A 15,846-nucleotide genomic window follows, 5' to 3' on the forward strand; every position below is an offset into this window, starting at 1 on the left:
ATGGCAGGATGTAAGCATAATACATGCTCCTCACTAATTATACAGAACACCTACTAAAAAAGAAAGTTGACACATTCAAAAAATCACTAAAAAAGCGATGCTAGGCCGTAAATGCGAAGCTACAACTAAGAGGCATTATAAAGATAACAAAAGAAGACTTGTTGCTAGCTAAAACAAAAGCAATGGTGGAAGTGAAGTGAGTTGAAAAGGAGGTTAATTCAATCTATGAAGAAGAAAGCCTAGACTTACTCCGGCAACTGATCATGATGCCAAAAGATGACTATGATTGTATATAGTCGGGCGATGTATGTGCCGGTGATGGACCTCCAGAACAGTGCAGCTCTGGTGCTTGTACTCTCCCTCATCCGATGCTTATGTGTGTTTGTGTGTGCTTGAGCCAATTAACTTACAAAACTTTTACATTCTAGTTTACCAGTAGGCATTGCATATTTGCATTACCTCATTGGTTTGTATTGGGGCCTCTTCTCCCTCTTTTTCTTCCTCTCTTTTTCATTTAAATAAGTTTTTATTTAGGGGGATTTCAATAATTGTAAGTTTGTAACCCATAATTCTATAACCTGTGCAATACTTTATTTTCTTAATTGGTTAAAAGTTCAAAATTATTTTTTGTTTTATTGCCGGCCAGTTGACATAGACAGCCCTGAATAACAATATTCTTTTAGTACAACAACATGAACATAGACATAATATGCATTTTGTTGAACAGCAATTTTCCATTGAGTATAATTTTGTCACCAATATATACTACATATACAACATACACCAGCATTAGACACTAAATAACAAGTTTATTATTTAGTGTTCTATCAAAAAACATACCCAGTAGAAGAAGGCGAACCTCTGTAGTCTGTAGAACCAACAATGAAGACAATACAACAATGACAACAGCAACAAGAACGACCGTGGTCTTTTAAAATAAGATTGTAGCTAACACTAGCAAAACACTGAAGTGATGGCTATTGCTCGAGACTGCCTTGTTAAGTCTTGAGCGTATGTAAGGAGGTTGACAGTGTAGGATTTTCTGGATCTTAAGACTGACTCGCATATAACCCACAAAATATGCATCATCGTCGCTGATGGTTACTAGATGGCTGTTGATAAGAAAAGAATAGCGGGTCAAGTATTGCATTGTAACAAAAACTAAGTTGAAATAAACACTGAAAGCATTTTAAAAAATGATTCAGAACTTGCTCAAATTACACATATTAAGTCATAAATAAGGCTGCGTGAGCTTAACCATTTTACATGTTAGATCTGATTTGTTTGCTTGATTTGTTGATAAACTTGGATGATACTAAAAACAGAGACCGGAAGTTATATCATCCAAGTTTATCAACAAATCAAGCAAACAAATCAGATCTAACATGTAAAATTGAAAATCCAAGAATGTTGCATCAAATCTGTGTACCTTCTTGCCCATCCTTCGGTACTGATTTTCCGATTTGGGAACCACCAGGAACATTAACAAGGCTGCCTTTACATACATCATTTTAAAGACAATCTGCAACCCCATTGATTTCAGCACTTTTTGTTGTTTCACCCTTGATATCATACCAAAAGATCTTATGCTCAGTTTCGTTTGCTGTTCTAAGAAAAATCTGATGGTCGAGACTGTCGTAAGCAATAGGTGAAACTTGCAATGATCCAAAGACATACGAATCCGGAATTTGGAACCGCTTAACCCAAGATTCTTTCACACCATACTTATTCATGACCCATATATCTACAACAGATTGTTGCGGATTCTTAGTTGATAAGTATAAACATCCATCTAAAACCCCAAAATCCAGCAATACATCTCGTATATCATTACCCATATAGTCCGGCAATGGGACATCACGAGTCCATTTATTTTCACAAAGATTGAAACAACAGATTCGATATTTACCTTCTTCTAAACTCCAAAACTTCCAATGAAGCAGATTTTTGTTTATAAGGACACCATTTTCACGGATTCCCATAGAATCCTGAGGAGGAGTCCACTCGATCACTTCCCATGAATTTGCCTTCAAGCTATAAACCTGAACTATCCTTTGTATTTCATGACGGGAGGACCCCATCGTAAAAGGATAGCGGTCAATGATTCTAACAACTTTATAATCATCATTTTTACAATCATACCCAAACCCAAAATTCAAAGCAGACAATCTTCTAGGTGGAATCAAAGAGGGGGTTTGTCGGTAGCTGCCAGTCGAAGGATTGAGCAAGACAAGACGGTAAGGACTACTACTTTGGATGCAAAGCAATCCATTACAAGATCCAACAACAAAGGGCTCTACCCCAAAGCTCGGCAGCTTGATAGCAGGGATTTTCGGCAATTCCAAGTTGAACGAGTAGAGGCAACAATCATTACCAGTGAGAATGAGGAGTTGGTTTGAGTTGGAGGAGATAGCATAGTCAAGATGACGGCGAATGAATTCATGGCTAGAGATCAAGGCTAACCATTTTTTGGATACACACTTGAAACGCACAAGAGATTTTGCAGGCAGTCGTGGGAGTATACCGTTGTCTATTATATCCAATGGAGTACATGCCATCACTGACAATTTCTACCTATTATTTTCTCTTTACCTGGAATCAGATTACGAGGTTTAATGTAACAGACTGATTTTCGAGCTTAGTATTTCTGATTTAAAACAACAAATGAATAAAGATGAAAGCTTGGAATTTTGATTGATAAAGGCAGAATTGATACAAAAGTGTAGCTTAATAGCTTATACTCTCCTTAATAACTTTAGGTTATCACTATCCTAGTACCTTGAGGTTACCCTAACCCTTATTTATAATAAAGCGAGCTAAAGGTATGTGCACAAGAAATGCCAGTAATATACAAACTTTACTATCAGATAGAATTAACATATTTGTAAAGCTTAAACAATGGAAAAATAAGTTTTTTAATGCTCTACACTATTTAAAGAGTTAAAACAGCAGGTTTCCACTTAGATTGTAAATAATTAATGGGAACATGGTACTGTATTAATTAATTTATCTCTGTTGACATATGCTCCTCACTAATTATACCAAACACTAAAAAAGAAAGTTGCCAACTTCATAAAAATCATTAAAAAAAAAAGGCAATGCTTGAGAGTTGAGATATTTAACAAATTAACACTAAAAAAGATTGAACACACTACTAGTATAATTAAAAGATTACTAACTTAATATAGCTTAACTTCTCCGGGTTTCTCTATTGTTTCTGCTACGATCACTTAGCTTAATCCTCTCTGTGTTTTACTCCCAAAGTTCATGTACAATACCTCTTTTCTCACCCTGAGTAGAGTCTACGCTTTCACACTTGTTACGTTGTTAGCCTTTCCTGAAGAGTCATTTGAATCATCTTAAATGTTCTTAATCAAGCATTCAAGAGCACAAAATACGGAATATATCTAGTACAATAGAATTCCAAACAAGTCACAATAATGTACTGTCGTCACTTGTTCTGCAACCTTATAAGGAGATTTGATCTCAGTAGGCCAAGAATTGCTAGAAGACAAACTGTCAGTATAATTATTAGATAATTTCATATTGGAATTGAGCACACTAAGAATTACTGAGCCATTTTTTCATATAGGCTGCACTAGTGACAATTGACAACCAAGAAAATGCAGAAGGGCAATAAAATCAGAGAAGTCCTGGACAAGGAAATCAGATAGAAGACAAACGATCACATATAAGCAATATGTCAAAATGATATAGGACGTAAATTGAGCCAACAAAATCGGGTCGTAACACCACTTGCAAAACTTCTATAAAACAAGAATCATACCTGTTTTTGTTATCCACTAGCCCCTAGCAGTCCAAACTAGTCCATTTTCAAAAACTCACACCTAAAACACAATTTAAGACAAATTTTCTTAGTAGAACACAAATTAATAAGACAAAAATTAAGCAAACAAGGAAAAAAAATCATCAAAAATCAACAGAACAACTAACATACAATAAAACTTTAAACCAGCCAGTATATTTGTTACTTTTAACAATTACAAAATCATCGAGCAATGACCCATCTAGATTCCAATGTTATTAGCAAAAAGGCCACTAAAGCTTAAGCTTAATCATGTTAGATTCAAGTCAACAATCTCATGTCAAAGCAGAGACAGGAAGTTATATCATCCAAGTTGAACACTAGATCAAGCTAACAAATCAGATCTAACATGTAAAATCGAAAATCCAAGAATGTTGAATCAAATTTGCTTACCTTCTTTCCCATCCTTCTGTACTGATTTTCTGATTTGGGAACCACCGGGAACATTAACAAGGCTACCTTTACATACATCGATCCAAATACAATCTGCAACCCCATTGATTTCAGCACCTTTTGTTGTTTCTTCCTTAATATCGTACCACAAGATCTTATGCTCAGTATTGTTCGCTGTTCTAAGCAAAATCTGATGGTTGAGGCTGTCATAAGCAATAGGTGAAACTTGCAATGATCCAAAGACACATGAGTCTGAAATCTGGAACACCTTAACCCAAGATTTTTTCACACCATACTCATGCATAACCCATATATCAATAACAGATTGTTGTGGATTCTTAGTAGATAAGTATAAACAACCCTCCAAAACCCCAAAATCCAGCAGTCCATCTCGTATATCATTAGCAGAATGCATGATTGAACCCATATAGTCCGGCAATGGGACATCATGAGTCCATTGTTTTTCACAAAGATTGAAACAACGGATCTGATATTTACCTTCATGTAAACTCCAAAACTTCCAATGAAGCAGATTGTTGTTTATAAGGACACCATTTTCACGATTTCCCAAAGAATCCTGAGGGGAAGTCCGCTCAATCACTTCCCAGGAATTTGCCCTCGAGCTATAAACATGAACTATCCTATCCATTTGATGACCAAGGAATCCCATAGAAGGATAGCGGTCAACGATTCTAACAACTTTGTAATCATCATTATTACAATCGTAGCCAAACCCAAAATTCAAAGCAGAACATCTTCTAGGTGGAAGCAAAGAGGGGATTAGCCGGTAGCTGCCAGTCGAAGGATTAAGCAGGACAAGACAACAAGGCCTATAACTTTGGATGCAAAGCAATCCATTACAAGATCCGACAACAAAGGGCTCTACCCCAAAGCTTGGCAGCTTGACAGCAGGAGTTTTCGGCAAATCCAAGTTGAATGAGTAGAGGCAACCGTCATTACCAGTGAGGATGAGGAGTTGGTTTGAGTTGGAGGAGAGAGCATAGTCAAGATGACGGAGTATGAATTCATGGCTAGAAATCAAGGCTAACCATTTTTTGGATACACACTTGAAGCGCACGAGAGATTTTGCAGGCAGTCGTGGGAGTATATCATTGTCTAATATATCCAATGGAGTAGATGCCATCACAGAAAATTTCTCCCTATTCTTCTCTCTCTACCTGGGATAAGATTGGTTCAATAGTTATGAGGGTTAATTAATAAATCAATAAACGATTATAATCTGCATATGTATGTATGTGCACAAGAAATCCCAGTAATGTACAAACTTTTTACTATTAGATAGAGAAATTAACAACTGATAACAACTCAGATAGGACAGTAACATAAATGCAAAGCTTAAACACATGCAAAAATAAGTTTGTTTATGCTCTAGACTATGTTTAAATAGTTAAAACAGCAGGTTTCCACTGAGATTGTACATAATTTATTATCCTAAGCATGTGTATAGAGAACAAGGTACTGCATTAATTAATTTATCTCTATCTACAGAGGCTGCAATTATCGAATATAACGACCACTTACTATGTAAATATAAACAGAAGAATATGCTAAGCATATCGCAGATATGACAGGGCAGGGTATTATCATAAAATATGCACCTCCCTAATTATACAGAACATTAAAAAAAGAAAGTTGCCCACTTAAAAAAAAAAATCACTAAACCGGTGATGCTTGAGACATTTAACATACCTTTTGAGTTTTGACTCTATTAACCAGCTTAGATTATAATGAGATATCTACTCTCCAATTATAGTTCCTCTCTTAAAATTTCACCATTCATATCATTAAACGGAGTTATATACCATGATGCTCATATCTTAAAATTTCTGTGTTTTACTTCCAAAGTTCGTGTACACTATCTCCTTTCTCACCCGGAGTACACTGTCTGCACCTTCACACTTGTTACGTTGTTAGCCTTCCCTGAAGAGTCATTTGAATCATCTTAAATATTCTTAATCAAGCATTCAAGAGCACCAAATGAGGAAAATATCTAGTACAATAGATTCCAAACCAATCACAATAATGTACTGTCGTCACTTGTTCAGTAATCTAATAAGGATATTTGATCTCAATAGGCCAAAATTGCTAGAAGACAAACTGTCAGTATAATTATTAGATAATTTCATATTGGAATTATGCACACTAAGAATTACCGAGCCGTTTATTCATATTGGCTGCACTAGTGACAATTGACAACCAATAAAATGCAGAGGGACAATAAGATAAGAGAAGCCCTGGATAAGGAGATCAAATAGAAGACAAATTGTCACATATCACCAATGCACAAATCAAAATGGGGCGCGAATTGGGCCTACAAAATCGGGTCACAACACCACACGTAAAACATCTACTACCTCCGTTTCTTTTTAGTTGACACATTCTTTTTTAGGAAGTTTTTTTTAGTTGACACGTTTAAATTTTTACCTTACATTTACAATCTACTCCACTTGTTTTTTCATTTGCTCTCACTCTCTTTCCTCTCCTTAATATATGTGCCTAAATCAAACGCGTCAACTAAATAGAAACGGAGGAAGTATAAATTAAAAGAAGCATACCTGGATTTCGTTGTCCACTAGCCCCCACCAGTCCAAATTAGTCCATTTTCCAAAACTCACACCTAAAACACAATTAAAAAAATAAATAAATAAAATAAAATAAAATTTGAAGGAAGCAAGAAAAAAATCTCCTCAACAGTCAACAAAAAAAACTAACACACAATAAAGCTTCAAACCAGCAAGTATATTTATTACTTCTAAGTTCTAACAGTTACCAAATTATCAAGCAATGACCCATCTAGAGTCAATTCCATAGCAAAAATCAAAACGATGAACCCCAGAAATGACGTTCTGGAAACCCAGAATTTTTTTTATGAAGAGGATGGTTGTTTATGTTGGGATATATACCCCTGTTAAATTATCAGATTCCAACATCATATCATATATACAAAATAAAAAATATGGGAGATGAATGAATGACACCGGTAGTTCATGAATCAATACAATTGAAAATTTGGAATCTTTATGAATAATACCAGTTTGTGAATCAATACAATTAAAATGTTTATGAATAGCACCGCTTCATGAATCGATACAATTGAAATGTTTAAGAATGGCACCAGTTCATAAATAAATACATGAACCTAGAACTAACTTATCCCATTTTCTTGGTTAACTGAATGTTGGTAGGTGCATTTTTCCAGCTTAATAGAGAAGAATATAAAAGCTCTTATGGCCATTTATTAATACAAGCTAAGCGACATGCGTGTGAACCTATCAAGCTCGATTCTCTGTTTTTTATTTTGGAAAATTTGATTCTAATAATCCAACCTTTGCACTGTCTTATTTTATTAATCCGACCTTTTGATTATTCTACAATAATCCAAGCTTTAAGGGGTGTTCTATTCTATTAGGTCAAGCAGGTCACTTAACCTACAACTATAGGTCACCTGCCATGTGTTGCTGCTTCTTTTTTTTTCCTTTTTTTCATTTGGTCTTCGTCTTCTTCCTCCCTATCCATACCTTAGCTCCACGAATGGCTTCCATTTTCTCTAGACATCCACCCACCATCCCTCCACCTCCGGCAGCAAGGAATCCCACCTAACTAGCCACCACCTCCACCTCCTTCGAAACGCGGCATCATGGAATTCCACGCCTCCACCTCCGTTAAAACTCAACCCTCGAACCCAAAAACCCCCACCCACCATCTCTGTTGAATTCGGCCCTCGAACCAGAGAAACCCCAATCCACCATCGCACGAAACCTCCCTCAACACCTTGCTCGAAACCATCGGAAAACCCCACCCCACTGCTAATTTTTGGGTTTCAAGAGTGTTTGGAGTGGTTATGGTAGCGATTTTGCGGGTGTTGGGAATTTGGGTTGGGTTACGGTGGTGACTAGTTAATTAAGGGGTAGGGTGGTTGTGGCTGGCCTGGGGAGAAGGACAGCAAGGAGGTGGTTGGGGAAGGGCGGCAAGAAGGTGGCTGGGGAGTTGGCTGGCCGGAACGGTGGTAAAAGAGGGGAAGGAGGAGAGGTTGGCCGGAACCCATGGGGAAGGCAGTTCAATTTTTTTTTTTTAAGTTAAAAAAAAAACTAACACTTTGTTTAAATAGGAAGAAATGGAAGGAAAAGACGAAAAGAGAAATGGAGGGGGACAAAATCTCTTATTTGGGTAAAAGATTGGGGGAAGAAAGGGAAAGGAGAGGGAGGGATCCATTTTCTCTTTCTCTATAATAACCATAATCTCTCCAAAATTGGAGAGATTTGGAAGGAAAATGAAGCTCACCTCCCCCTCCCTTTCTTTTCCCTTCCCTTCCTCCATTTTCCCTCCCCTTCTTTTCCTTCCTTCTTTGCTATCCAAACAAAGCGTAAAAGTAAAAAAAAAAAAATTACCTGAATAACAAGTTGCAGGTTACCTTGGCCTAATAGAATAGAATACCCCCTAAAGCTTGGATTATTGTGCAATAATCAAAAGGTCGGATTAATAAAATAGGACAACGCAAAGGTTGGATTATTGAAATCAAATTTTCTTCCTTTTTTCATTTTAGATAGAAGGTTTTTATTTTCTTTTCTTTTCTTTTTAGAAGGTAGTTTTTTTGTTTAGATACTTTTTTTTTTTTTAAGAATTGTAGATTTTTTTTTTTTAAAAAAAAAAACAAAATTAAAAAGGGTATTTTGAAAAAGTGAAATTTATCACCCAAAAACCCCTTTCACTTTATATACAGGATGAGAAACTTAAGAGGAATTTGGCATACACAACAATCATTGTGAAGAATACCTCAGACTTGTTGTAATCATCTCTAAATTAGTAAATTCAATTTGGAGTTTGCACTACTATGTTTCTTTTTTCTTATTTTCATTACTTTTGCATTAAATAACACAAACAAAAAGAAGAATAAATAACACAAATAATCCAAACGTTTTTACATGTAAAATGTAAATAATGAATCATGCTGATAATTCCTGTAAATACGGATGAACATTATAGCTAGTAGAATTTGAAAAATTACCTCAAAATCAGAGTGAAGAATGTAGCGTGGAGTGTCCCAGAGGTGAAGCAAGACAGTGTCAGACTGAGTTTTTGAAGTTTGAAAGTGAGTAGTCTTCAAATGGTATACGCAACATTAAAAAGGGTGATTGCCCTGATTGCCAATTCCCGCACATGGGCGATATTAACTACTGTACTGTTCAACTTGCTTAGGTGTTTGGTATAGATACTCTGCCAGGCGTCAACTGCTAGTACTCCGTAATTCATCATTAAACTACTTTTGTTCCTTTTTGTTTGTCACGATTTTCTTTAAACAACTACACGTCTTCATAAGTCATCATCATGGGACGAGTTATTGTGTAGAACAGGTTTTTTTAGTTTAGGTATGGGTTTTGGCCTGAATCAATTTTTTAGGCCGCACAAAGCCAACACTTTTTCAAGACCGGATCAATGGTATCCGGCTTAGATATGATGTATATGGCTTATAATATAAGAGTGAGGTGTTAGTAACCCTAAAGGAGTAAAGGAATTCCAGCCAGAAAAAAGAGAAAAACAGGAATGTGGGTATTTAACGGGTACCCGTTACAGTCAGAGGGCGGCCCATTACCCGACCTGTGAATCTAATTTTGTATACCCAACCCGCTAAAATGGGAAAATTTTCAAAAGTACCCGTCGGGTATTTTGCGGGTCAACGGGTCAACCGGGTCGGGTATTTTTGAACACCCCTAGCTTTAGCTTATATAGTCATAATCAATCAATCAACCTCTACCAAATAGTGTTTTAACTAACAACGGAATGAATAAGTCACCATAAAAGTTAAGGGACATGTGGGGTGGCTGAAAATTCTAAGGTGGGGTGGTAATAAAACAACAAATTCAACTTCAATGGGAAACACTTATTAGTACCATTACAAGATTTCACAAAACCATCAGAATGATATTTTAGGACCAAATGATGATTTGATAGTACTGTCAGTACAAATTGAACCGAATTTTGTAAATACCCTTTTGATGAATGAATATTTCAATCTAATAATCTCTCCTAATTTTTTGGAAAAATAAATAAATTTGTAATAAACACTGCAACATCTTTAAAAGATCATCTATTGCAGCAGTTCTGATTTACCTTCATCCGGAAACAGAAACTGGGAGTCCAGGATGCAGGCTGAAGTGAAAAAAATTCCATCCTCAACAGGAATAAACTCAGTACAGTAATTTAAAATCTCCCGATTCCAGAGTGAAGCCTTCCGTAACTTTAATTCTTTCTCTTGGCAGCTTTCCTGGCAGTTGTCTCACACTCTCTGTGGATGAGACAATTATTAGGTTTCCATGGTAAAGAAACTGAAACCGCCTTCTGCAATCCAAGCAGACAGATCTTGGTACAATAAACAGCTCAACAATGCAATTTTCCAGTGACTCACTGGTAGAAGCATCCAATGTCATAGCATAGTTGGATACTTGGCATCAAGAAATTCCCTGAGGGTGCGAGCAGCTTTCTGCCCGCCCATCAGATCGGCCAGCTTCTCAACTGGAAGAAGAGCCAGATCAGCTAAGCTACTACATCCATCCATTAAAGCCCTGTAATTAGAATCGGTGACACCTGGAAGACGTCTCAAGAACTCCACAGCAGATGTGTTATAGTTTTCAGCTCTGCCATGAAGAGAACAAAATACAAGTATACCAATTAGTTTCTTTTAACTGTCATTGTTTGATATTAGATACTAATGATTGATCATTTACATTATGACACCATAATTAATTAATTATCTGCAACAACCAATTTATCTTAACATTCCAAACTATACTTCATCAGGTCTTCTAGTTTGAAAATAATAATATTAAGTAATAGAGATGCATAAATATGTTTTTCTGAACATCACAAAGGTTTGTTGTAGCATTTTTTTTAAAAAAAAATAAAATAATAACCCCGCTATATAAGGATAAAAATAGCACATTGAACAAAAAGTTCACCTCACATCATTCTCTACAATTCCTTCCTCTGAGGGCACACCAACTCTTGTTGCTTTGGCCTCATCAGGTTCATCTTGATTTGCTTTAAGAGAGGCAAATATTTCAGCCGTTGCATGCAAACTGCGAGACCACACAATGCGCAGGCGGGGAAAGTGCATAGCTAGCAATGTGAGCTTTGAGATTATACTATTAGGTGTAACATCATCCCCAATATCACTTGCTGACTGAGAATTCAACATAATCAAATTGTTAAAATTAGAAGTGACTGAACATTAGTTGATAAGTGTCTAATGATTTGGACCTGGGGTTTAAAAAAATGACTTAAGACTTTAATGTCTCCAATGATTTGGATCTAGGAAGTGAGATAATTGTGCTGAGCTCACTCTCCTTGATGAAATTATAGTACAAAAATACATTAATCCATTTCCCATGATTCCAAACCCAAGGTCCATGGATTGACGGAAAGAAGTACGAAGTATAATGTTTAGTAAAACATTTAATGTATCTAGTAGTAAGAGTGGTGCTTACCAGAAAAGAGAAGCTTTTGTCTTGCGAAAACTCAATCAACAGAACAGGTATTCTATAATATCGCACCATCATTTCGATTTGGTGATAGAGCCGTCCAGATGTAAAACTGCCGAACAGATCCTGGATACTCTTCCTTTCTACACATATCAAAGGGGAGAGGATGTAATCACCAACTTCCAAGGTCACTGGTATAATGCGCATACCCTTCTGGTGGAGGACATTTGGAAGGCTGCTCATGAACTCTCTCATGTCCACTATAACCTAAAATAATTAATAATTACAAAAAATATAAGTTCAAAAGGTCAGCTTATATGCATTAAGCTAAATTAGCATGCAATATAAAAATATTACTTCCTCCGTTCTTTTATTATTGCACCACTTGCCTTTTAAGAAAATTTCACAAATATTGCACCATTTCCATTTAAAGAAACAAAATATGTGTGTTCACACTGTAAATATCCAATATACCCTTACTTTTAACACTTGATTCTTTACTTTATGTTTACATCACATGGCCTTATTTGTACTTTTACCCTTCTCTCTCCTCATTTTTCCCACTACCAAAAAATGTGAGCCCAAGCAATAATAAAAAAAACGGAGGAAGTATATAGAATCTCATGCCTGCATTTCTTTATCAGTTTCTTTTCTTCCACCAGCTTTTCTGGTTATTGAATTTAGTGCCACAGATGATTGTGACTCACTGGGAAAATTTACGCCCAGAAGATGGTCATCCTGACAAACAGCAAACCAGAAAACATTAGAGTTACGAAATAAACATAACAGCAAACCTACTGAAATCATTTACTTAATACAAATCAAACCTCAAATTAAATAGAAAATAAAATATTATAACAAAAGTAGTAGCAATGAGCTTTCTAGCCACTAGTCGAAAATAAAATTAAGAGGCAAGCTAGGTCTGTTACTAGGATATACATGCTACAGATAAACAAGCTGAAAATATAAATGCAGTAAGGGAGAAGAAAACCCAGCTATTATCACTAATACATAGATATAAAAATAAGATTTTTAATTATAAAAAAAAATATAAAAAATAGAAAGTAAGGAACATACCAAATTAACTGGAATCATCATCATTGATTTTTGCCTAATCAAAGACTCGAATGCCCCATTTTCACGACGTATACTTGCCTCAAATTTCTGTACCTCGGTTGAATCTTCATAAAATAAAAAGTAAACTTTCAACTTTTTGGAAGGGTTCTCAGCATTGTAGACCTCCACTTCCCGGACAAAGGTGATATCAGGATGGTAAGCAATGATTATAGATGGCTTCAAAATGTCAAGTATAGGCTGATCACTTTCTAGGGCATGAAAATGTACAGGGGGTAGTGGCCTCCGGCTTGTAGTGATATCAACATCAATATCTTCAGTATGTCTCCTAAGGACACTGTTTCCAGCAAGTAGAGTTCTTTGCTCACCTTCATGAAGACCATCTTCAGCAATTGTATTATCACCAGTTCTTTCGCCTTCATTAACAGGACTAGCTACTTGAGATGTATCACTTGTTTTAGATTTGCTACGAGTCTTAATGTGCTTTTCTAGTGGTTTCTTGCTTTTCCCTTTTCTTCTTCCTGGCTCATTTACCTCATTGCCAACATCATGCTGGCAAGTATCTTCAACAGCTGTTTCTTTCTTGGATTGATTTTTTATCGCTGATGCAGCAGCCAGTAGCGCATCATTTTCCTGCTTGTTTATGCTGCTAGGTTCTCCATCTTCTTTACCAGTTCTTGAAACAACACCATCAAGTATTCCAAAACCTTTAGGCTCTTTAGCTTTCTTCTTAGCACCTTTTTGCCGTCCTTGATAACCTTTCAATTCTACTTTGCTCAATAAGTATTTCTCCCATTCTTCCTGCATGACCTGTTCAATAAAGGATAGCAAAAAAACATAGTTTTTGTAAGCAGAAATCAGTAACATAAACCAAAAAACTGAGAGTGCGCCATTCAGACAGCAATCTTGCCAAGAATCTGAAAATGAGTAGAAACATCTGTTTGACAACACAACTATGCTTCTGTAATACATAACAAACAGCTAGAGCCTAGAATATACAAGGACATGAAAGTTGACACTACCTTCTTTGGGCCATTTGTAATGCAATCCTCAAGCTGCATGCATGAGTGCTCATCCTTGCAAGCCACCAAAACAATTCCATTGCTATCATTGTCATTTTCACTCATAAATTCATCACTTGATGATGCTTGTTTCTTCCTCTCTGCTTCAATCTCCTCTAAAATGTCCTGGCAAAACATTGCTAGTCTTGTCAATAAAACAAGGACCGTACACCACAAATAGATGGAATTATAATTGTACATACATGAAACAATAATAAGAAGAACAAATAATGAAGGGTACTACAAAAATAAGATACAAAACTCACTCACTCACACGTAACACCTTCCACTTTGGTGGTTCCTCTAGAATCTCTTGGAGAAAAACTCCTCCACCTGAAGCTGAAAGCAAATCATATTCTTTAAAAACATATGCAAGTATACGATATCAGAGATACAGGGGTAATAGCAATTCATCCAGCAATTAAATTTTAACTTCTCTTATCGAACTTTTGGTTACTATATTTCGTTCTCATCCAAATTCAATTTTAACACCAAAAATTAGACTCACCTTCTTTCTCAGTGCTACTCTCCTTCAATTTTCTCTTTTTCCCCGACACCTTAGTTTTCTGCTCAGTTGGCTTACCTGCCTCTGACCTTGCAAAATGGTAAACACGCTTCTTTGCATAATCAAATATCTTATAACTTGATTCTGCAAAAATCCAGACCGACCTAAAACTCTCCGAAACCCTCAGTGAATCCAGATACTTCAAATATGTAACCGCATCATACCTACCAACAAAAAAGAGATATCTCATTCAACATAACATCAAACAATACAAGTTTCCCACCAACAAAATTAACATCACTGAACAATCTCAAGACAACCTAATTCTTTTCATTTTGGATTAAGTTAGTATGATCCAATATTTATATGAATTAAAAATCAGTACCTGACAAGATAATCCAACAACTTCCTCAAGGTCTTTAAATCCGAAACAAGCTGTTTAGTCTTCTTCCCTAATGTATGCCAAATTGGGTCTAATTGTCTCTTAATAATCTCATCAAAAGACTTAAACAATCCGTTCTCAACCGTTAAATCCTCAACATCAACCTTATTGGTCCTCCTCATTTCCTTCAAACAAGCATCCATAACCTCAATTATAGCCTTTTGAATCCCCTTCATCGCCGAATTCATAGGAACTCTAATATCCACCACCTCGGAGAGGCTCTTCTCGAGTTCCTGCGAAATATACACTTGAAACCTAGGCCACAAATGCAGCTTTCTAACAAACAAACACTTCATAATCCTCTCCGCTTTCGCAAACCCGGAAACCATAGCAAAAGGCTTATCAGAAAACGCCCTAATATACGCATTCTTATTCAATGATCTCATAATTCTAACGATAAACGCCTCGGTCGACGTCTCTGAGAGTGAATGTGCATTCAGTATCAAAATTCCAGCAATTTTGGAAGTGGGGATTCTAGAGGTTAGAAGATCAACAATGAGAATACGAGAAGTAATGAAATAAACACCCCCAGATGAGTAAAGTGCATTGCGCTGGTGAGCAGGAAGCTCAGAAGTGATTTCAATAGGTCCGTCATTGAAATTAGGGTTAGGGTTTGAAATTAAGATTGATTTTCGTTGAGAAGGATTAGCAGAAAGGATTAAGAGAGTACCTTGATCGGAAGAATGAAGAGAGAGAAGAGTTGCGATGAGTTTAGAGAGAGAAAGTCCAGAAGAAAGAACAACTAAGCCGCCATTTGGGTCTTCCAAGAGGTCGGAGATGATGTGTTCGTGAAATTGTACCATTTGTTCTTCTCAATTGTAAATTTTATCGTGAAATTAGGGTTCTCGCTGTTTTTAATTGATGGTGTTTTCTCCGAATTATGCAGGAATTGAGAAATCTAGGGTTTTGCAGATTGAAAAAGGGGATTTTCTCTCTCTTCTGGGTTGAAGGAGGGAAGATGGCGGGAAGAAAGACGGCAAAAGTAGGTTAAATGGTAGTTTGTTGTTTCGATTGAAATGCGAGGGGCTTTTTTTGGTGCCAAATACAGT

At 36.4% G+C, this 15,846-nt stretch overlaps 2 protein-coding genes across 5 annotated transcripts; both read right to left on the bottom strand.

Moving 5' to 3' along the window:
• Positions 1–714: 714 nt before the first annotated feature.
• LOC145593412 (F-box protein CPR1-like) lies at positions 715–9,453 on the bottom strand. 4 transcript variants are annotated; one of them, XM_081649716.1, is made up of 6 exons: positions 9,246–9,453; positions 6,796–6,857; positions 5,930–6,160; positions 4,220–5,397; positions 3,788–3,848; positions 715–1,112 (listed from the first exon to the last, which is right to left on the bottom strand). In XM_081649716.1, the coding sequence occupies exons 4-5, from the start codon at positions 5,361–5,363 to the stop codon at positions 3,835–3,837; spliced, it is 1,158 nt and encodes a 385-aa protein (XP_081505842.1). In that variant the 5' UTR covers positions 5,364–5,397; positions 5,930–6,160; positions 6,796–6,857; positions 9,246–9,453; the 3' UTR covers positions 715–1,112; positions 3,788–3,834. The 4 variants fall into 4 exon arrangements, 3 of the variants coding, with proteins under 3 accessions (XP_081505842.1, XP_081505843.1, XP_081505844.1); XM_081649717.1 differs by lacking the exons at positions 5,930–6,160; positions 9,246–9,453 and adding an exon at positions 7,686–8,296; XR_014102742.1 differs by lacking the exons at positions 5,930–6,160; positions 6,796–6,857; positions 9,246–9,453 and adding an exon at positions 1,430–2,592 and having other exon boundaries at positions 4,220–4,278.
• Positions 9,454–10,079: 626 nt separating this feature from the next.
• Positions 10,080–15,797, bottom strand: LOC145580073 (DNA repair endonuclease UVH1-like). The gene is made up of 9 exons (XM_081637406.1): positions 14,741–15,797; positions 14,359–14,579; positions 14,125–14,189; positions 13,812–13,976; positions 12,793–13,599; positions 12,343–12,453; positions 11,722–11,982; positions 11,194–11,417; positions 10,080–10,872 (listed from the first exon to the last, which is right to left on the bottom strand). Exons 1-9 carry the CDS (start codon positions 15,598–15,600, stop codon positions 10,662–10,664), a joined length of 2,925 nt encoding a protein of 974 aa, XP_081493532.1. The 5' UTR covers positions 15,601–15,797; the 3' UTR covers positions 10,080–10,661.
• Between the last annotated feature and the right edge of the window lie 49 nt (positions 15,798–15,846).

This window comes from Chenopodium album, chromosome 2 (genome assembly GCF_948465745.1).
Source record: "Chenopodium album chromosome 2, dcCheAlbu1.1, whole genome shotgun sequence".
Classification (NCBI taxonomy): Eukaryota; Viridiplantae; Streptophyta; class Magnoliopsida; order Caryophyllales; family Amaranthaceae; genus Chenopodium; species Chenopodium album.

Coding starts and splice junctions, on each gene's coding strand:
- LOC145593412 (XM_081649716.1), bottom strand. CDS start 5,363: ATGGCATCTACTCCATTGGATATATTAGACAATGATATACTCCCACGA.
- LOC145580073 (XM_081637406.1), bottom strand. CDS start 15,600: ATGGTACAATTTCACGAACACATCATCTCCGACCTCTTGGAAGACCCA. Junction 14,190..14,358: donor GAGTAGCACTGAGAAAGAAG/GTGAGTCTAATT, acceptor ATTTGCTTTCAG/CTTCAGGTGGAGGAGTTTTT. Junction 10,873..11,193: donor ATTGTAGAGAATGATGTGAG/GTGAACTTTTTG, acceptor TCTTCATGGCAG/AGCTGAAAACTATAACACAT.